Source organism: Neophocaena asiaeorientalis, unplaced genomic scaffold, assembly GCF_003031525.2.
Source record: "Neophocaena asiaeorientalis asiaeorientalis breed wild unplaced genomic scaffold, Neophocaena_asiaeorientalis_V1.1 scaffold438, whole genome shotgun sequence".
Taxonomy (NCBI): Eukaryota; Metazoa; Chordata; class Mammalia; order Artiodactyla; family Phocoenidae; genus Neophocaena; species Neophocaena asiaeorientalis.
The window spans coordinates 4,866,941-4,889,019 of NW_020173491.1; the positions used below are offsets into that span (position 1 = coordinate 4,866,941).

The 22,079-nt window shown below is 37.7% G+C and overlaps 1 protein-coding gene across 1 annotated transcript in view; it reads right to left on the reverse strand.

Moving 5' to 3' along the window:
* RPGRIP1L (RPGRIP1 like) overlaps window positions 1-22,079 on the reverse strand; it is a 96,214-nt gene that overhangs the window by 8,596 nt on the left and 65,539 nt on the right. Inside the window, exons 23-24 of the mRNA XM_024747495.1 lie at window positions 9,899-10,082; window positions 1,091-1,175 (exon numbers count right to left, since the gene is read on the reverse strand). Of these exons, the coding sequence (XP_024603263.1) occupies window positions 1,091-1,175; window positions 9,899-10,082 (269 nt within the window). The remainder of the gene's footprint in view (window positions 1-1,090; window positions 1,176-9,898; window positions 10,083-22,079) is intronic.

Below are 22,079 nucleotides of genomic sequence, written 5' to 3' on the forward strand. Positions count from 1 at the left end.
AAGTATGAACGTATTTATTTATTTAAAATTATTTATTTATTTATTTATTTATGGCTGCGTTGGGTCTTTGTTGCTGCGTGCGGGCTTTCTCTAGTTGTGGCGAGAGGGGGCTACTCTTCGTTGCGGTGAGCGGGCTTCTCACTGCGGTGGCTTCTCTTGTTGCGGAGCATGGGCTCTAGGCACATGGGCTTCAGTAGCTGTGGCTCGCGGGCTCTAGAGCGTAGGCTCAGTATTGTGGCTCACGGGCTTACTTGCTCCGCGGCAGGTGGGATCTTCCCGGACCAGGGCTTGAACCCGTGTCCCTTACTGGCAGGCGGATTCTTAACCACTGCGCCACCAGGGAAGTCCAGCAAGAATTTATTAAGATCAGGTGTTTTTCCTTCTCGAAAGGGTATAATTTCTCTACTGACCAAAAATGCAAAGTGTCCTGTTCAAGTCTGCCCTAAAAAAGCATTAAAAATAACATGAAATGATGAACTATTAAAAAGTGCTAGTGAGGTAAAAATTAGTATGAAAGGCTGATGAGCTATTACAAATAATAATATTACTGCTGCTTATAATGACGGCAGCGAATATTTACTGTGCACTTACTCTGCGTCAGGCGCTATTCTATCCATCGTACACATATCATCTCATTTAATCTTTACAACCACCCTGTATTACCTCCATTTTACAGATGCAGAAAGTGAGGCACAGGGTGGTTGTCTGAGGTCAGACAGCTAGTAAGTGATAGAACAAGAATTTATATTCCAGCCATTGAGTCCAGAGCGCCCCCTCCTGGCAATCACTGTTAGGTGCTTTACACTTATACCTGACTGACAATGGGATACTTTATACACTACACTGTACAGTCTTTTGGTTTGCAAAGCACGATAGGATCTTTACAGTTACTCTGTATGATAGGCAGGGCTGTGATATTTCTAGGAGGAAAGAGACCCAGAGAGGTCACATACTCATTCAAGGACACTGAGTGAATCAGGGAAGTAAGGTGTTCTGCTTCCTCATCTTGTGCTTTTCTTTCCCCACCACACCACGCTACAGAGATCTCCTTTGTATAAACCGCCAGATAATTTAGAATGCTTAAATGTACCTTCTATTAGGCATCTCTTGTTTAAGTAGTATAGCTTTTAAGATGTCTCTCTTGGCTTGGTTGTTTTCTTTATCCACGTAGATCACTAAACCAAAAAAAAAAAAAAATCCGCAAGAAGTCACTCAGGAATATGCTACATTAGTACCATTCTGTATTTGTATAAATACCTGTTTTTAGAGACGCAAGTCATACCACCTCACTTGTACGCAAGGGAAAAGAAAGCCGCGCTGGAAACCAGAATTAAATCTGAATAGTCATGTGATCTAATGTCATGTCACTGGCAGGTTTACGTGCACACTGTCAGAAAAGATACAAGCAACATCTAAGAGTGCCACATCGCTGTCACTGCCTGTTAATGGCAGTGGCAGTCGTGACAGTAAAAGCCAGCGGTCTTTATTGCTTTGTATTTGAGGGATTTACTGCATTTTCTTTCACCCAAGAAGCAAGTGACATGATAATGTATGGCAGAGAGCTTGTCCTTCCTGACAGCCCTGGTAATTTAATCCTTCTCTCCTGCCACAACATGCAATAAAAGAGGCATCCTAGCGCAATGGGTTGAGGAAATCCACACACTGACGCTTGCTGGTGGTTGGGTGGGGGTATGGCATAGACCTGTGGTGGAAGGGAGAGAGAGAGGCTTTTTAGGGTGTGAGGTTTGTCTTTGGTTTTCAAAGGTTCACGCTGGCATGCAGGACTGTGGTTAGACTTGACTTGGCTGAAATATAAGATTAGGTAACTCATCTAAAGACCCACCAGGAAGAAGACAGTGAACATGTGAAACTGTAAATGTCTGCACTTTGGGAAAATGGCATCTCAGAGTGTGAACACTCTAATTTTCATTCTGATTATTTTTTCTCAGCTCGGTAGCAGCCTTTCAGCCATGTGTTAACTTCTGAAGACATTTCTTTTGCAGGTGCCATTTTGGAGTTAAAGTCTCTCCTGTGACCAGGTCTCAATTTAGAGATAATCCCTGATCAAAAATACACAAAGGGTGAAAAGATACCATGACAGTTCTAAAGCCAGGTTACGTTGGGAACAAACATATTTCATACTGAGAATGTTGCCCTGGACAATTTGAGTTCAATCTCAAATTATGATGCTATCAACTCATTTAATCGTTGGCTAGTTGAGCAAATATTAGCCGAGGGCCAGGGATGGCACATGCTGGGCACTGAGTGAGGCACAAAGGTCTGTGTGGAGGTGGGCTGGTAGTTTAAGAGAAGGAAGAACCAAGGTCAAACAGCAGCTCTTAGCTTTTTGCTCTTTGCACGATACTATATTAGTAAATGTGACCGATGATACGGGTTACTGAGATTTACAGGAATCATAAAAGACAAAGTGTTCTTGTATATTTTGTAAATATAGTGTTTTACTTATCAATGCTAAAAAGGCATCCTTTTAAAAAAAGTCATGTTTTTCCACTAATGCTGGGAGATGGGACCTCATTTGGCCACCAGTACACCAAGCTAAATTTGAACTTTTCTTTTCCAAATCGGAATTTTTTGTTTTTGCTGTTAATTACCAATTCAAGATATGGTAGACCATATCCTTTCTGACTTCAGAGTTCTAAAGCTTTTAAGCCACACTGGCCTACATTTCTTTTGTGATAATTTTTCTCAGTTTTACTGAGATATAACTGACATATAGCATTGTATGAGTATTAGGTGTACAACATAATGATTTGATATATGTATATATTGCAAAATGTTTATCATAGTGAGTTAACATCCATCACCTCACATGGTGACAATTTTTTGTACTCTCTTAGCAACTTTCAAATACAAAATACAGTGTTGTTAATTATAGTGGTCTACATTGGTTGAAGACAAGGGTAATCTCAGTGATTTAAAACAACAAAAAAAGACTGAATTCAACGTCTAGCATCCAAATAGTCTTTCAATTAAACTAGACCAGTTCTGATGAATCTCAACAGCTTGAAAAAAATTTTTTAATGTGATAAAATATACATAACATAAAGTTTAGTATGTTAACCATCTTTAAGCATATAGCTTAGTGGCATTCAGTACGTTCACACTGTTTTGCAGCCATCTCCACTATCCATCTCCAGAACTTTATCATCATCTCCAACTGAAACCACACCCACTAAACAGTAACTGCCTACTCCCTCCTCCTCTCAGCCCCTGGTAACCACTATTTTACCTTCTGTCTCTACGACTGACTATTCTAGATACCTCTTATAAGTAGAACCATATAATATTTATCCTTCTGTGTCTGGCTTATTTCAATTAGCATATTGTTTCCAAGGTTCATCTATGGCATGTGTTAGGATTTCATTCCTTTTTAAGACTCAATAATGTTCCTGTATGTACATGTATATACACATACAGACACATACATACAAACACAGCACATTTTGTTTATCCATTTGTCTTTTGATGGATACTTAGGCTGGTTTCACCTTTTGGCTATTGTGAATAATGCTGTGATGAACATGGTGTACAAACATCTGTCAGAGTCCTTGCTTTTAATTCTTTTGGGTACATTTCCAAAAGTACAATTGCTAAATCTTTGGCAATTCTATGTTTAACTTTTTTAAAAAAAATCTTTACCATTGAAATTGGTTAAAAAAAAATGGTATAGTTGTGACTATATGACTGCTTCATCCAGTTGACCAGCACACTGTATATCCTATTCTCTTGACAAAGATAAAAATAGTGATGGCCACCATTTATTGAGCAATGTTTATTATGTACTATGTACTACACTCAATACTTTCCTTACTGCAATCACATCTGTTAAGAACCATGCTGACCCACATTTTACAGATGATAAGCAGACCCAGAGAAGGTAAGTAATTTGCCTCAGGTTACCTAGTTAGAAAGTGGTGGAGCTAGAATTTGAATCCAGGGAGGTCTGCCCCATGGCCTGCCTTCTTAACCTCCATGCTATACCTTCTCCTTCTTCCACATGAAGCCAGAGCTCTTCCTGCTGTTTAAGCTGCAACCATGTTGTTAGCACAGACTGGGATGTGAGAGAGAATTCCATCGCTGTATCAAGAGAGGCCATCTCGCCCTCCTTTCACTCTTTCTTAAAGGGATATTGCTTTAGATATTTACATCTGGTCCAGGTGCGTTAACCAGTTCTCTTGACTGAACACTTTCAAAAATTCCTTTTCGACAAATAATAAACGCTGGAGAGGGTGTGGAGAAAAAAGAGCCCTCCTATACTGTTGATGGGAATGTAAAATGGTACAGCCACTATGGAGAACAGTATGGAGGTTCCTTAAAAAACTAAAAATAGAGTTACCATATGATCTTGCAATCCCACTCCTGGGCATATATCCAGAGAAAACTATAATTCGAAAAGATACATGCACCCCAATGTTTATTGCAGCACTATTCACAATACCCAAGACATGGAAGCAACCTAAATGTCCATCGACAGATGAATGGGTAAAGAAGATGTGGTACATATATACAATGGAATATTACTCAGCCATTAAAAAGAATGAAATAATGCCATTTGCAGCAACACAGACGGACCTAGAGATTATCATACTAAGTGAAGTAAGCCAGATAAAGACAAATATCATATATCGCTCACATGTGAAATCAAAAAAAAAAAAAGATCAAAATGAACTTATTTACAAAACAAACAGACCCACAGACATAGAAAACAAACTTATGGTTACCAAAGGGGAAAAGGTAGGGGGAGGGATAAATTAGGAGTTTGGGATTAACAGATACACACCACTATATATAAAATAGATAAACAACAGGGACCTACTGTATAACATAGGGGACTATACATAGGGGATATTTTGTAATAAGCTATAGGGGAAAAGAATCTGAAAAAGATATCTGTCTATCTATCTATAACTGAATCACTGTGCTGTACACCTAAAACTAACGCAACATTGTAAATCAACTGTACTTCAAAAAAAAAAAATTCCTTTTCGAAAAAACTCAAGCTACTTACTGATGAGTTTGGTTCTCCAAAAGTGTACCAAGTTAGAACTACCCAGCTCTCCTGCTTGCACAAACAAGGCCTAGACTGGGGATCTTAACCTAGCCTAATGGTTCTTAGTCTTTAATGCGCATCAGAATCCCTGGAGGACGTGTTAAAAATGCAGATTACTGAGCTCACCTTCAATTTCTAATTCAGTAGGTCTGGGGTAGGGCCTGAGAATTTGCATTTCTAATATCTTCCCAGCTGCTGCTGCTGGTGGTCAGGATACCACTGAGAACCAGCGTTTGGGCCCAACACTCCTCTGACTGACTTTTGAAAAGGATCAGGAACTAGTAAACATTTTTTTTGTGTTAAACATGTGGGAGATAGAGACACTTTGGTTACCTCTAATTAGGTCATGATCCCAAGGACATCCATTTGGTGTTCTGAATTAGATGGTTAAAAAAAAAATCTACAATTTCAAAACTTGAAATACATCCTTTAAAAAGCAATTCTGGTGATTATGAAATGTATCAGAACTCTCCAAAAGTTAAGCTATCCACCTTTCATTCTCATCAGAAATCACATTTCTTTAGGACTTGCTAGATTTTGACATAAATTTACTGAAAGCATATGTCTCAAACAAGATACAAACCAGTAGTCCAAATACTTGAGTTGATCTTGAATTGTCTACCATTAAAAACACATCCCTCACTTCTGCAGGCTGCAGAAATCCTTATTTTCTTTATCAATGTCATTTGGCAGAAGAAATGCAGATGGTTTAATTATATAAAGGGTTGATAACCTTGAAGATAACTTTTGTGTTGAAGTGTTATCATCCCCCCAGTCCTTATCTTTGCCAAGTTTTTCCTCCCATTAGTAACAAAATCTAAAGTTCTGCATCCTTTTCATCTTCTGCATTAAACTTTAATTGTTCCAACAGATAGACCATTCAATGCTCAGAGACTAAAGGCCTAGATCTGTATAAGTCTCATAAAAACTTTGGACGATTTCATTAATCTTTTTTCTTCCCACTGTCAACTCCCTAGAAGACTTTATTCAGCCCAGACAACATTCTGTAGACCTACCATTAATCTTATTCTTTACCAAACTATTTTCTTGCTTTCTCAGCGTTCTCCAAGCAAATTTTTCAAGCCCAATAAAACACAAATGTTTTTGTTCTTGCTACCAGTGTCTAGCAAGTTAATTCAACGTTGATTCTTTTCTTTTTTCTTCTAGTATTACTAGCCCTAAAAAGATATATATTTCGTGTATGTGAAACTGGTATTAACACCTCTTAATAAAGAGACTGAATTAGGCTATGAATAATCCTGGGGATCACTAGTCTAAACCTCTCATTTTATGTACCTAATTTAGGCCTCAGTATACAAATCCCTTTTGAATAGATTCAAGTCATAATGCAGGGTAAAAATCATTGCAAGGTTTGGTTAACCTCTTGCCTGGTATGGTGTTCAAATAGGAGACAGCATGTACTAACTGTCCTTTAAATTTTCTGTCTCAATTAAAACATCAGTTTGGAAATAAAACTACTTTCATTAACATTTAATAAGATTTGGAAGATGTAAACCTACATTTATATTGACCTTTTATATCAAATAACAAGTGAATGGTTAATCATTACAATAATTAGATGAGTGAGATAGTTACTTATTAACCAAAGATTCAAGGAGATTCTCCTGCAATGAAGGAGATGCAAACACAGTAATTTAAAAATAAACACTTTCAGTATGTCCTACTTAAGTGAAAAATAAACCTTCTCCAAGGTTAATGTTATTTCTCAAATTTGCTGATGATCTAGGACTTCATTTTTTCAGATACAGTAGATATAAAACAGCATTAATTTGCTTCTAAGCACAAAGTACATTCCTCTCCCTTCCCACCAGATAAATATCCTTAAAATTCTTTTCAGTTAACCTTGAAAATTCTATATAGTCAAATCTCAATAGGTAGGAATAGAAGCTGCAGAAAGGTACAGTAAACACTTTTAATGAATTAAATTCTAATAGATTACTGGTTTTCTTGTTGATATCAAATGACTAATTCATTAGAAACATAAGCAACTCTTAAAACACCATTTAGATAGTAGGGTATCTTGCAGTAAAAGGAAAACATTTAAAACAACCAAATCAATGCCAACCAACCAACCAATAAACCAACAAAAAGCCTCAAACAGACCTAGGTCACCATGTGAGAATGTACAAAATTCAGGATACTTGAGCATGTGTCACAGGTTTCATCCAAAGAATGATTTGCATTGCTCCTTAAGCAAATGGAAACCTCTGTTCTGCTGCGTGGCCAAGTGTCTCAATGTACAACCAATTTCTAAAAAACAATTTTGTCGTCAGTCCAACCAAACAGTCTACTGCTGCCCTTTACAACGAATAATACAAAAACCAGAAGGGCTTGTCTCTTTACTTGGGTGGTACCTTCGTTAAAATTAGTTGACTAGGGACTTCCCTGGTGGTGCAGTGGTAAAGAATCCGCCTTCCAATGCAGGGGACGTGGGTTCGATCCCTGGTCAGGGAACTAAGGTCCCACATGCCATGGGGCAACTAAGCCCATGCTCAACAACTACTGAGCTCACGCACTTCAACGAGAGAGCCTGCATGCTGCAAACTACAGAGCCCACGTGCTCTGGAGCCCACGCGCCACAGCTAGAGAGGGAAAACCCGCACGCCACAACTAGAGAGAAGCTTGTGTGCTGCAAGGAAAGATCCCACGTGCTGCAACTGAGACCTGATGCAGCCAAAAAAAAAAAGAAGAAATAATAATTAAAAAAATTTGAGGAATATTTTAAAAAAAATTAGTTGACTAAAGAGTTTTTTCATTACTAATAATATCGTAATTATGGCTTACTTTTCTGATACCTTGCAGTTAAAACATCTCTAGGAAGCTTGAGAAAATATTTTTGGAAATGTTCTATTAGATCAAGTCAATGATAGGAAGGAGAAATCAGATTCTTGTCCTGACCATGTTATTTATTTCCCATGTGACTTCTCAACCCACCTGTTATCACAGAATTATAGAATCTGAGCTGGAAGGGTTCTTAGCACCTTATTCAACAGATAAGACAGGGAATCACGAAATTGAAACACGTTGCCCAAGTTCTCGTAACTAGTAAGAATTATAGATACGGGGAAGACTAGACCAGATCTCTGGATACTCATGATTACTATTTCAAGCAATGAGCATGTTTCTAAAAATGCCAACTGCAAAACAAAAAAAAAACCATGAGCATTTGTAATCCTAGTGGTACAACAGAATGATTATACATGTTGATTAAAATGAAATTTACAGGGCTGGTGGCGCAGTGGTTGAGAGTCCGCCTGCCGATGCAGGGGACGCGGGTTCGTGCCCCGGTCCGGGAAGATCCCACGTGCCGCGGAGCGGCTAGGCCCCATGAGCCACGGACACTGAGCCTGCGCGTCCGGAGCCTGTGCTCCGCAACGGGAGAGGCCACAACAGTGAGAGGCCCGCGTACCGCAAAAAAAAAAAAAAAAAAAGAAATTTATAAAACTGGTGAGAAAAAAATATTGGTGTTCAACTAGCATGAGATGGCCTGCTCTGCTAAAGATAATGCAACACTCCATCTTTCTGGTTTGTTTTCATACAGGGTTTTCGAAGAGCTTAATAAGCACTTTTAACTTAGGGTCATGGCAGCTTGATATGATCTTTTTACTCCCCTCTAATTATACACTGATATATACTGTCCTTAAAAACGTCTTAAAGTTGGTTGATCTAAGAATTTACAGGGTGCCTATTGGGTCTATACTGGTCTAGCAGACTTTCATATCAACTAGCTGATAGGTAAAGCCCTAAAAGAGAACACCTGCCTGCTGCTACGAAGGGATGTGTGGGCTAAAAAATGAAAAGGTATTTTAAGAACTTATATCACTCAGTTAAAATCCTGAGCATCTAGACACTGGGAGAGATATACATGTATATTGTAAAAACATCTGTGATGACATTGAGCAGAAATGCAGAAATAATTAGGCCATTAAATTGTTAGAATCATAAGATAGGGCTTCCCTGGTGGCACAGTGGTTGAGAGTCCACCTGCCGATGCAGGGGACGCGGGTTCGTGCCCCAGTGCGGGAAGATCCCACATGCCGCTGAGCGGCTGGGCCTGTGAGCCATGGCCGCTGAGCCTGCGCGTCCGGAGCCTGTTGCTCCGCAATGGGAGAGGCCACAACGGTGAGAGGCCCGCGTACCGCAAAAAAAAAAAAAAGAATCATATGATAAAAAAACTAGTAGTTTTATTCTCCTTGAAATATCATATTTTTTGATTAAATTCAATGGTAGACGCAGGTGGCATTTTTCTATGATATAGCAGGAACATCTAGAAACATTGTTTTCCCACTGTTTTCGTTTTCTTTTAACTGTAGCATTACAGATGTCCCTCAGTATCAGAGGGGGACTGGTTACAGGACCCTCGCAGATATCAAAATCTGAGGGTGCTCGAGCCCCTTATATAAAATGGTGTAGTATTTGCATATATAACCTGTGCACATCCTCCTGTATACTTTAAATCATCTCGGATTACTTATAAAACTTAATACCATGTAAATAGATGTAAATACTATGCAAATAGTTACTGATGCATGGCAAATGTAAGTTTTGCTTCTTGGAACTTTTTTCCCCAAGTATTTTCCAACGTATTTTAGTTGAATCTGAAGATGTGGAACCCATGGATACAGAGGGCCAGGTGTACCTTAAATTTAATTTCTTAATCCTTATGCTACAGGTTTGACTTTTATTGATCTATTCTGACAACACTTCCATGATTTTATGTGAACATTAGAGAAATGTACTTTTTCCCTGTTCCTTTGGCTTCCTTCCTTCATAGACAAAAGTTTATACTATAAATACCATACCTACCATTGCTATAGTTATAGTAGACCCACTGCCCACTCTTGGGTTTTGGAAGTGACACGGGTGTCTCTTCAGCAGGAAGACTGTAGAATCGGCACTCAATGAATAGTCGCTGGATAGTATCATCTGCAGTTACTGGAGAATCATTAAGGCTTAGAGCTATGATCTCAATCCGAATTTTTTCTGATGGCTGTTTAAAGAGCAGAAACAAAAAAAGATACAGAACAAATAAAACGAACAAAAAATCCTTCACTCTTTTCCACTATCAATTTTAAATAAAACATAAAGGCAGTGGCCTTCACTGATTTCTTTTTTGGAAGGTATTGTACCCTACTGTCTAGTTACACATGATAGATTATTCACGACAGAGAGAGGGAGAATGAGCTTCTAATGCCCCAGGGTTTGAAGTTAACAGTGTCATGGCAATAGTCTCCTGATTTACATTTGAGGCTATAAATACCCCACTAGCAGTCCATCAGGAATGAAGATTATGAGATCTTCATCTCCGATTACTTTCAGAATGACATGTATCAGTTGGCCTTGTTTCAAACTATGTAATGAAATACATGTCTGTCACTGCTTTTATTTACTCTACGGTACCTGAGAAAGTTTTGGTTATTCAGAGATCAAAGCCTGTTGAATACTGTATAGCTACTATGCTAACATAAGTAGCTACGCGAATCCATATTAACTAGGACTACAGTTCATTCTCTTATATATTCTGCCATAACATATTTCATTCAATAAGTGGTAAGTTTTCAAACAGAAGAAAGAAAATTTTTATCGAATTTAACACATTTTCTCGTAATTTATTTTTATCTCCTTTTTACGGAATTAACTAAAAATATATATTTGTGTAATTTTCATCTCAATCCTTACTTAATAGATTTTGGTGTCACAAACATTATATGAGAGTCACATATGTTTCCTTGAGTAATAATTTAAAACAAATGATAGACTATGACTTAAAAATTAGATCACACCAAGATAATTCCTCGGTTAAATGTTTACATTTGATTTTAAATGTTTACAATTTAAAATTTGTTCTTTATTCCCCCTTACTAAATCTTTCTTTATTAAATTCAGAGGCATCCTACTATAAATTATATAACTTAAAATAATAATTAAAAATCCTGATACGAAGACCTGCTTATATAACCAACTTTTAGGAATTCATTGTCAGATGTAAATCAGTATGTAAATTCACCATAGTGATTACTATTTTGATATTTCAAAGTATATAATATAATTAATCAAATTGAAAAGCATAGGTACCCTATTGTAAAAATATTCCCATAAAGAACAATTTCCATTGCTGGCAAACCCCCTCAATATTTGATGAAGTAATTTTACCCCCTTCTTTCAAAAGACATTTTCTTTTATTATGTATTCTAGGACACTTTAACTAAAAACCTAAATCTGAATATTTCAATAAGGTTATTTTATTATTCAGTAGATTCATGGAAATTTTACTAGGATGACAGAGAAAATTCCACACCATTCTGTCTCCACTAATACAGGTACAAGGCTGCAGCTGGCAATATTACTAGGATTAGCATAGTATGATGAAATATTTAAAGGAAATTTTTTTCTAAAACCTAATAAATCAAATAACTGCCAAATGTCATTAAAGTGATGGTCTTTGACTTGAATATGCTTTTCATATTCAAATTTGAAAAGAAAGAGATGAAAGCCTGGAAAGGTTACTCGGTTTCAACTAATAACCTCAAGCCCTCTCCGTTCACGTGCATAAAAAATGAAGTTGGCTCTATTGTCTAATCTCACTTCAGAAAAGCCCTTCTCTGCTTGCCGAAGACTAACATGGTAAAGAAAGTATTTTAAATGATATTATTTTTCCTTAAAATGTATTGTGGTTGTCAAAATAGCACGCACACACATATTTTATAATTCTGGCTCAACAGCAGCACAGTGCATAATTAAGTCTTTTACATAACTTGTAATTTAACAAACTTAGAATTGTTATGACAATAGCATAAAACATTCCTGCTTCTGCACAAAAGAATCATGTTTAGAAAATAGCTATAAAAAGGCTAAAGAGCTATACATGGTCATTTCTACATTGTGAGGAGAGGAATTTAAAATTTATCACAGAACCCAATGAAGAGACAAATTAACTTTTAAATAGCAGGGGAACCAAATTTATTTAAGTGGTTTTTAAATTAATAATATATTAACTGTACAATCCCCATATGAAAACTTGCGTTACTGTAAGAACGAACTTGGGCTGTCAAATAAGCCTACATACAAAATAGAATTCTAAGTAAATGTAGATACTTGGATCATAGTCAGACAAACAAAATACCGAAACCAAGTAAAGCAAAGGAAAACCCACTGTACTAACCAAAAAAAAAAAAAAAGCTTTAAAATTATTTTTAGGATGTCTATCTTCTTTCTGGTCTAGATATTTTTTTCTTTTTTTTCTGTTATTCCCCCCACCCTGACCCAGCCTCGTTACCTCTAGCATATGTGCTTTTTAATTCTCTAACTTAACTGACAGAGTTATTAGTTATCATTTCTTTGTTCCTTTGATGCTACATGAATCAAGCTAAAATAAATCCAAAAAGGGATAAGTTCCAAACAGTATATATCTAGGGAAGCACACCCTGAATAAACAATTTCTAAATATTATAAATTTTGGCTAATTGGGCTAGCCAACTTATTTTTCAACGCTGGAACAATTCTGGTTGTTCTCATGGCTCTGTGAATCAAAAGTTCAACTAGATTATATAAGAAGATTTTCAAGATTAAGAAGCACATCAACTGACTAGCACACAACGCCAACTTACTGTCAGAAATGAACTCATGATCTCTTTTCTCCCCCAGTCTCATTGATCCTCTAGATATTTGTTATCTCAGGTGATGACATCACCATCCACCTGGTCACCCAGAACCAGGAGACCCTGGAGCCATTCTTGCAAATCTCCATTTTCACATCCACCATATCCTATACATCACTCATTCCTGTTCACTTTACTTCCTAAATATTTCAATGTTTCACTGAGTTACAGAAAGCTTAAGATATTTCAACATTGTGTCAGCTACTGGAGATATAAACACAAAACAAGATGCGTTTTGTTTTTTTTTTTCTCTCATTTTTATCTCTAGGGAAACTCCTTCTTTATGTTCTCACATGATCTGAGGAAGGAACTAATTCAACAGTTTCCTAGTATTAGAAAGTAGTTTTATAGAGTAAGAAGGGAGAAATCAGAAGGAATCATAAAAAATAACTGGTTGACAGAACTGTAAACAGACAGGTGGGTGGTATGAGGCTCTAAGTTCAGTTATAGAGGGACTGTTATCTTGCTTAGTGCATCACTGGTGTGGTTATGCAGTACACACTCAAAAAACAAACAAACAAAAAAGGCTCCATTCTCATGGCTGTAAGAGAGGTGAGGCACTCCTGCCTGTCTACTTGCTTGCCTGCAGCCTCAACTCTTCTTCTGGTGGCAGAGTTCTTTCCCTAAAGACAAATCAGATATCACATTTCTGCTTGAAAACCTATTACCCTACACTCTCGCCATTTCCCCAGACCTGTGGTGTACTGTTAATATTGCTGAGCTTTTGCATCTGAAATCTTCTCTATCAGACAAAATTCCACTTATTTGAGGCCCTGGGCCATGCATGTACTCCTTTTATGAGAGCATTACTGATTTCCAAGACTGAGTTGCTTCTTCTTCTGGGCCCTCACTGCACTTTTTAGTCACATTGTATTGCATGGATTTGTTTACATATGTGCCTCTCTCTGTAGACGGTGAGTTCCTGGAGGCCAGGACCATAACTTATTCATCTTTTGCTATTTAACATCCTCTCTAGGATCTGGCTCTCAATAAATACTTAATGATATAGAGTCAAGGGACGCTGAATGTCCTCTATCTATTCAGAATATCTTTTATATATTGCCAGAAATATGTGAGGCTGCAATTATTAGTGTTTTCACCTTTAACAAATATTGATTGTATCTACTACGTTTTGGGAAGTTGGTGATTATTAACTGTTGAAAAATGTATAGAAATCTTGCCATTCTAGATTTTAATTAAATAATACTATTACAAACACCGATCAATTTTGTAGAATCTAGGGGTAGGGTACTGTTGTGAGCTCAACTTCTCTGTATGTTTGAAAATTTTCATAATAAAATACTGAAAAAATTTCAATTAGGAGAATTGGAAGGGGTAACAATATACTGTTTCAAATGACAGTGACTGAAACAAAGCCTTTTAGACGGATGCAGAATAATGTCTGTTCAGGATTACTAGGGGAATACAACTGGTCATACCTCTGTATTACACCCTGCTCATACATAGGTTAGCCAGCCAGGACAGGCTTTGGGCTTTTCTTGTTTCATTTCTTTTCTATGCGTGTGAACATGTTACTAGGTGTGATGCTACTTCTCAGTACTGTTTCTGTCCTCTTCACCAGTTATCCTATTAGCTTCCCTAGTTAGCGAGATGTCAGCATCAACATATAAAAAGAGCATTTAAAATTTCTGATTGTGGTGAACAGCAGTAACAGAAATCACTCAAATAAGAACTGTGTGCAACTTCTTTTTAGTTGTCTGTATAGATGGACACTATACTTTATGTGATTGAATGATCTAGAAATGTGATGACAGCTTGTATTACTCTCAGAGAAAAAAAAACATTAAGAGTTCTCATGATTTTGGCTCAATTCCACTACTGCTTCCTGACTGATGTTATAATTCACATTTTAGGCCATATTTCTCTATAGTATTTACTCGGGCTTTTATTGGCATGCTTAAATTTTTTATGTTGTACTTCAGAAGATCATGCTGAATTCTTCCTCTGGTTTCAACCATCACAGCAGCCACAATGGGGTTGGATTGTTAGGCTTCTAAAAACTAATTCAACTTGACAGCCCTTAAACACAGTATTGCTTAACTGAGAATAGCCTCTGATAAAGGTTTGGAACTTGCTTCAGTCAGTTAGATTTAAATCTCACTATGGTGAGATTGCATGTGAGTTTTATTTCATTCTTAATTCTACAGTGAATAAGCATTTCTTTAACTTTTTAAACTATAAAGAAAATAATCTGGCATATTCAAGTACTCAACATCTTAAACAGATGTTACCTTTTTGCTGTATCTGATTTAAATCTTTTTGCTGTTACTGTGGAAGAAATAAAATATTTCGGATACAGGGAAAAGCGCCTCCTCCCAATTCCTTTCCCCTTCTTCCTCATTTCCCCCAGAGGTAACCACTATCCTGAAGTTGGTGTGTATTATTCCCAAACAAGCTTTTATATTTTCTACTACGTATGCATATATATATAAACAACATATTATTTTCTGTTTTTAGATTTTATATGAATGGTATCATTGTCTATTAAGCATTCTGCAATTTCTTCACTCAATATTATTTTTTTGAGATTTATTCATGGTTATAATTAAAATCTAATTCATTAATATTAACTTGTATAGAATTCCATTTATATTGTCTATATAATCTCTAGTCTATTTATTTCTCTACTGATGAACAATTAAGTTGTTTAAAAATTTTTGCTGTTACAAAAAATGTTGCATTGAACATCCTTTCATGTTTTCTTGTGTATGCGAGTGGTTCTCTTGGCATTGCTGGGTGATACGTATGAGAAAGTCAACTTCGTAGGATTATCAAGTTACTTCCCAGATGGTATATAAGTTTACATGAGTATTATTTTATCAGCATAAAAATACTTTGTATATGTGTGTGTGTGTAAATAAATATAATTAAAGCCTACCTATAGGAGCCAAGGTATGTAGAACCTGGTACTTTATATCAAAACAATAGACACAAAATGGAAATGGAAGGTGATGATCTATGTCTATGCCCCTTAAGAATAAAGTTTAATTGGAGTGAGCTCTAAGATAAGCTCAAAATAGTTGGTTCAAAAAGTCAAACTGAGGGGGGGGCTTCCCTGGTGGCGCAGTGGTTGAGAATCTGCCTGCTAATGCAGGGGACATGGGTTCGAGCCCTGGTCTGGGAGGATCCCACATGCTGCAGAGCAACTAGGCCAGTGAGCCACAACTACTGAGTATGCGTGTCTGGAGCCTGTGCTCCGCAACAAGAGAGGCCGCGATAGTGAGAGGCCCGCGCACCGCGATGAAGAGTGGCCCCCACTTGCCACAACTAGAGAAAGCCCTCGCACAGAAACGAAGACCCAACACAGCAAAAAAATAAATAAAAATTAAAAAAAAAAAAGTCAAACTGGGACTTCCTTGGTGGTGCAGTGGTTAAGAATCCGCCTGCCAATGCAAGGGACATGGGTTCGACCCGGAGTCTGGGAAGATCCCACATGCCACGGAGCAACAAAGCCCATGTGCCACAACTACTGAGCCTGCGCTGTAAAGCCCATGCGCCAAAACTACTGAAGCCCGTGCACCCTAGAGCCCGTGCTCTGCAGCAAGAGAAGCCACCGCAATGAGAAGCCCGTGCATCGCAAAGAAGAGTAGCCCCCGGTCACAGCAACTAGAGAAAGCCCGTGCTCAGCAACGAAGACCCAACGCAGCCAAAAATAAATAAATAAAATAAATAAATTTATTAAAAAAAAAAAAGTCCAACTCTCCATTGGTATTGACAGAGCCATATGTAAGTAGGGTAGGCTGCATAATGATTAATGGCGATTCTTACAACTTCTCTTCTTCAGGCTGGGGGCTGGCACAGTCATCTCAAAGACTCGAAATAAGTCCCCTAGACCTCACACTAAGCTCCAAAGCTTCTACTTAGAAGGAATTTGACTGGGAATCAAATCCACTCTTCATACAAGTTTTGACTGAAAAGTCTTTGATTTTTAAAAAAATAATAGCTCTTTGGGAGAAATACGAGTAAAGAGAAACTCCAACTGTTGAAGTAATAATGTTTTTTCTTTTTTTTTTTTTTTACAGAGATTATTCCATTTTAATAGTTTTAATAGTTAAGTATTTATTTATTTAAGTGACACCTGAGCAGCTGAGATAAAATGACAGCATAAAACAACCAAAATCATACACTGCATGTTAATACTCTACCATTATAAAATTAACACACAATTAATACAGAAGTAGTAATTTAATGCATATTTCCAACATACTGCTTACTATTTCTGAGATACTTTAGGATCCCTACTTCACTTCCCAAACTGGGAATTAACACACACACACACAAATAATGGTAATGTTTTTAACAAACAAAACAACCCTAATCCAGTTTCCATTGGTGACAGTAATCTTTCTTTTCTCATTACGTTCTGTTAAAAGATACTACGTTGAACAAATAATATAAATAGTGCAAACTTCAGTGATGGAGATCAGACTCCTGCTAGGGTGAAGAATGCTTATTTTTAGAACACTGTCTCCCTTATATACCATGTAAATTACTGTATCTGTAATGGTCAGCAAATTACAGAAGTTTGTTACCCCATGTTCTAAAGCGATGATTGGAATTTTTTTTCCTGTCCTAATACACCTGAGGGATATGACACATTTTCATCATGAAAAGTGGCTTACTATGGCAGTACTGTGAAGGAAGGAGAGAATTTAAAAAATGACCCTCAATTTCAGGTTATTTTGATATGCTATTCTACTTTCACCATCACTGAGAACAGATGGTATAGAACAGTGGTTCTCGGGCTTCCCTGGTGGCGCAGTGGTTGAAAGTCCGCCTGCTGATGCAGAGGACATGGGTTCGTGCCCTGGTCTGGGAAGATCCCACATGCCGTGGAGCGGCTGGGCCCATGAGCCATGGCTGCTGAGCCTGTGTGTCTGGAGCCTGTGCTCCGCAGCGGGAGAGGCCACAAGAGCGAGAGGCCCGCGTACCGCAAAAAAAAGAACAGTGGTTCTCAATTTTGGCTGCACATCAGTACCACTGGGGGAGTTTTATTTATTTATTTATTTTTATTTATTATTTTTTTTTGCGGTACGCGGGCCTCTCACTGTTGTGGCCTCTCCCGTTGCGGAGCACAGGCTCTGGACGCACAGGCTCAGCGCCCATGGCCCACGGGCCCAGCCACTCCGCGGTATGTGGGATCTTCCCGGACCGGGGCATGAACCCGTGTCCCCTGCATCGGCAGGCGGACTCTCAACCACTGCGCCACCAGGGAAGCCCCACTGGGGGAGTTTTAAACAAAATTCTGATCTAACTGATCTGAGTGGAGCCTGGGCCCTGGCATTTAGAAATGTTTCCTAGGTGGTTCTAATATGTAGCCATGGTGAGAAGTACTGCCTTTCCCTAAAGCTGTGGTTCTCAAATTTTAGCACACCCCAGAATGACCTGAAAGGCTTGACAAGACACAGATTTCTGGGCTCCAGTCTCAGAGCTTCTGATTCCTTAGGTCTAGTGTGGGGCCCAAGAATTTGCATCTGTCACAAATTCTCAGGAGATGCTGATGCTGCAGGTCTGAGGACCACACTTTGAGAACCACTGCTCTAAACCAGAAAAGATTCACCCTTTATTTGTTGGCCCTTTCTATTTATAGAAAAGCTTCTACAATTCATATTAAACCGTTCTTTAGTTATTATTTAACATTTTAGTACAGAATTAGCTAACAAATTATTTCCTTTTTAGAAGCAATCTATATTCATCACTAAAAATAATCCAACAATATAAATCCTAAAAAGTAAAATATAGAAGTTCCTTGCTTCCACCTATTCTTTAACTCAGGGCTTGGCAAATTTTTTTCTGTAAGGGCCAGACAGCAAATATTTTTCACATTGCAGGCTATATGGTCTCTGTTGCAAGTACTCAACTCTGCTCTCGTACAGTGAAGTGGCCACAGACAATATGTAAATGATGAGTGTGCTGTGCTCCAATAAAACTTTATTTATAAAAATAGGTAGAGGGCTGGATTTGGCACATGGGCCATAGTTTGCTGACCCTTGCCCTGACCCATGTCCCAGAGATACTCATTGCTAACAGTATTTGGATTACATACTTCCAGACACTTTCTTTGCTTACATAAACCTAAATGTTATGTCTGTATGCTCATATAAAAATACATATGTATGGATCCAACAATCCCACTCCTGGGCATATACCCAGAGAAAACCATAATTCAAAAAGACACATGCACTCCAATGTTCATTGCAGCACTATTTACAATAGCCAGGTCATGGAAGCAAAAAAAAAAATACATACGTATGTATGTACAAATATACTATGTATGAACAAATATACCTTTTTGTTTGCTTCTTTTTAAATGGAATCATCAGTGAGATATTTCTTCTTCATAAATTTGACAAGAAGTGTGATATGAGGAAACAGTAATTTCTACACATTTTGTGTAAAAATGTTCTGTACAAAAGCACTTAATCTGGAAATGTCTGTATTAGCAAAAACTGATAGAAACCAAAGGGTCCACCAAAAGGTGCTTATTTAAATAAATATGATACAGCTATACAATGTAATATTACGCACATGCAAAAAAAGAAATAGAGTATACTGCTATGGAAAGATGTCCGTGGTATATTAGTAAGAGATACTTAAGTTACAAAATATAAAAAATAGTTTTAAAGGCAATCAATATCAGGAGAGTAATCCAGCATTTCTGGTTATCTAGCTTAAGCTTCCATATGTAAAACAGTGGGAGGGGCTTACTCTACCCATTAATAGGATATCATCTTAGATTCTGAAGTGATTTAACAACGTATAATACATGAGTGCTAAAAGTGGTGAGCTGCTTTATGCATTTTGCTTTTCAAAGCTTTAAAACATATTTTGCTGGACATCATTACTGCGATCACCTGGGAATGCCAGCTCATGTTGTTTAAGAGAACCTGGCATCTGGGTGGAACTGAATTTCAGTCCGATTGAATATGGCAGCTTTTACAAAACTGCTATTAGTAGGAATGGAGAAAGATGTAAATGTGCATTGCACAAAAAAGATCATTACTCTTTAGCCTGTGATCTCCCATTCTCACCTGTGGGCACACTTTAAGAAATCTGTGAGTTGAAGGCAATATATTTAGTTGTAAAAATTGAGAGCTGCATTGCTTAAATGGTAAAATTAGGAATAATGTGAAAGAAGGATTGATAATTCTTTTTTTTTTAATGCTATGGCAGATGCAAAATTTCGGTTTTGATGTCTATTTTGAGGACCTAAAACAAGGCTTTTAATCAATGTATTATACATCAAATTGATACTGTTAACTTCTGATTATTCAAATTAATAAAATATTCATAGAGAAATGTCCAAAGTTTTACATTTCTCAGACTCCCCACCCCCAGTAATTATCATGCCTAGAAGCTTTTTAGTAAAAGCAGCAGTCATCAGGCTGACGGAACCTGACAGGCCAGCAAGGCCCAATTACACTGGTGCTCTGTGGCACTTTGATGTCCTGGAAACGAAGAGAGATAGGGGCAAATTGGGTGGCACATTATGTTAATGACTTGATTTAATCCAGCCACTAAACTTTATGTAGCCTGTTAAAAAAGATGCTAACACTAATTATGCCACCTTGGAAAGGAAAGGAGGGGACAAGCATTTCATTCTGACAAAGTGAAGCTCATAAATGTTGTAAATGAAATGAAACAAAATGAAGTAATCTATGATTAATTATACATCACAGGCATGAAGAAAAGAGGAAGAACCAAGTAATATGTCTGAGTCCTGGGAAATCTGTTAGATTCCTTTTAAGGATCAACATTTCTAAAAAATAACTATGAGCTGTCAGATTCTGTAACATGAAAAAAAGCAACTGAATAATCTTAAATTGCTTACACAGTGTAGTAGATAATTGAAATTCATAGCGTAATTGGCATAAATGATGTTTATCTAGGACACTACTCTCACTCTCAATTTTGTGACATTATAGCTATAGGTAAAGGCAATTTAAAAAATTTCTACAAAGTGGAGGTAACCACAGAGTGGGGTTATTTAATTACCTTTTAACTAGTCCCTGTGCCCCTAAACTATTCTTTACTTTATTGATAGCAGGATCTTTTAAAATGTGATTCAAGAGTGCAAGCTCCACAAGAGCAAGAGACTTATTCCTCTTATTCACTGCTAAATTCCCAGTCCCTAGAATAAGGCTCGGGACACAGACAATGCTCACTACCTGCTTAAGGAATGACTGATCTTCCTCCTCCCTTAAAAATCCTCATTGGCCGCTTGTAGAACTTCAGGATAGACTTCAGCCTCCTCAGATAATACACAGAAGCCTCAATGCTCTGGACATGACTATCTTTTCAGCATATTCTCCTGGGGATCCCCATGTGTGCCATAGGCTTGGCCCATCCTAAAACTGCCCTGATTCTCAGAACAAGCCATGCTCCACATTCTCTCAAATTCTTATGCTTTTGTTTCTTTGGCCTATAATGTCCCCTCCTCTGCTTCCACTAATTCTTAATCATCTTCAAGTCTTGGCTCAAGCTTCACTGACTCTAGGAAGCCATCCTTGATGAGGGTCCCTCATGCTGAGTTAGGCACCCCTCCTGAAGGCTCCCACAGCAGCTGTGCATTCCATTCTCCTAGCGCTGACCACTGCATTGTAATTGTGTTTGCCCTAGATTGTGAATTTTTTGAGGCTAGGGATTGTTTCTTGTATGATACACAGTAGATGCTAATGAATAAAGAATTGCTGTGAGAACTATAAGGAGATATTACATAGCATGTGCTTAGCACATATTAGACACTCAGTAGTACCTTCCCTTCCAAAGAAAGCTATGTATTCCTGTCCTGAGATTTCTACCTGAAGCAGTTCTTAAAGAGGAGACAAAAGAAAAAACTAATGAGCCACAAGTATTTTTGTGCTTAAAAGTTACTATCAACAATCAGATAAAATGACATCTTGTGTCTCCTGGTATCATGCACTGAAAAGGACACAGCATTGCTCCTGTAGTATTCCTACCAAAACGAATAACCCGAATCACACAAATCCAAATTGAAGGACATTTTACAATATAAATGGCCTGCATTCTTAAAAAATGTCAATGTTATGAAAGACCAACTCAATGGAAGGCTGAGGAACCATTACACATTAAAGGAGGCTACAGAGGAATGAAAACTAAATGCAATGTGTGATCTGGATTTGATCCTGGACCAGATTAATAACATGCTATAAAGGATAATACTGGGACAACTGGCAAAATCTTAATAAGAACTGTAGATTACAGTATTATTATTCTGAAGTACTTAGGGGTAAAGGGGCATGATCTCTGCAACTATCAAATGATTCATTACAACTATGTATGTAAGA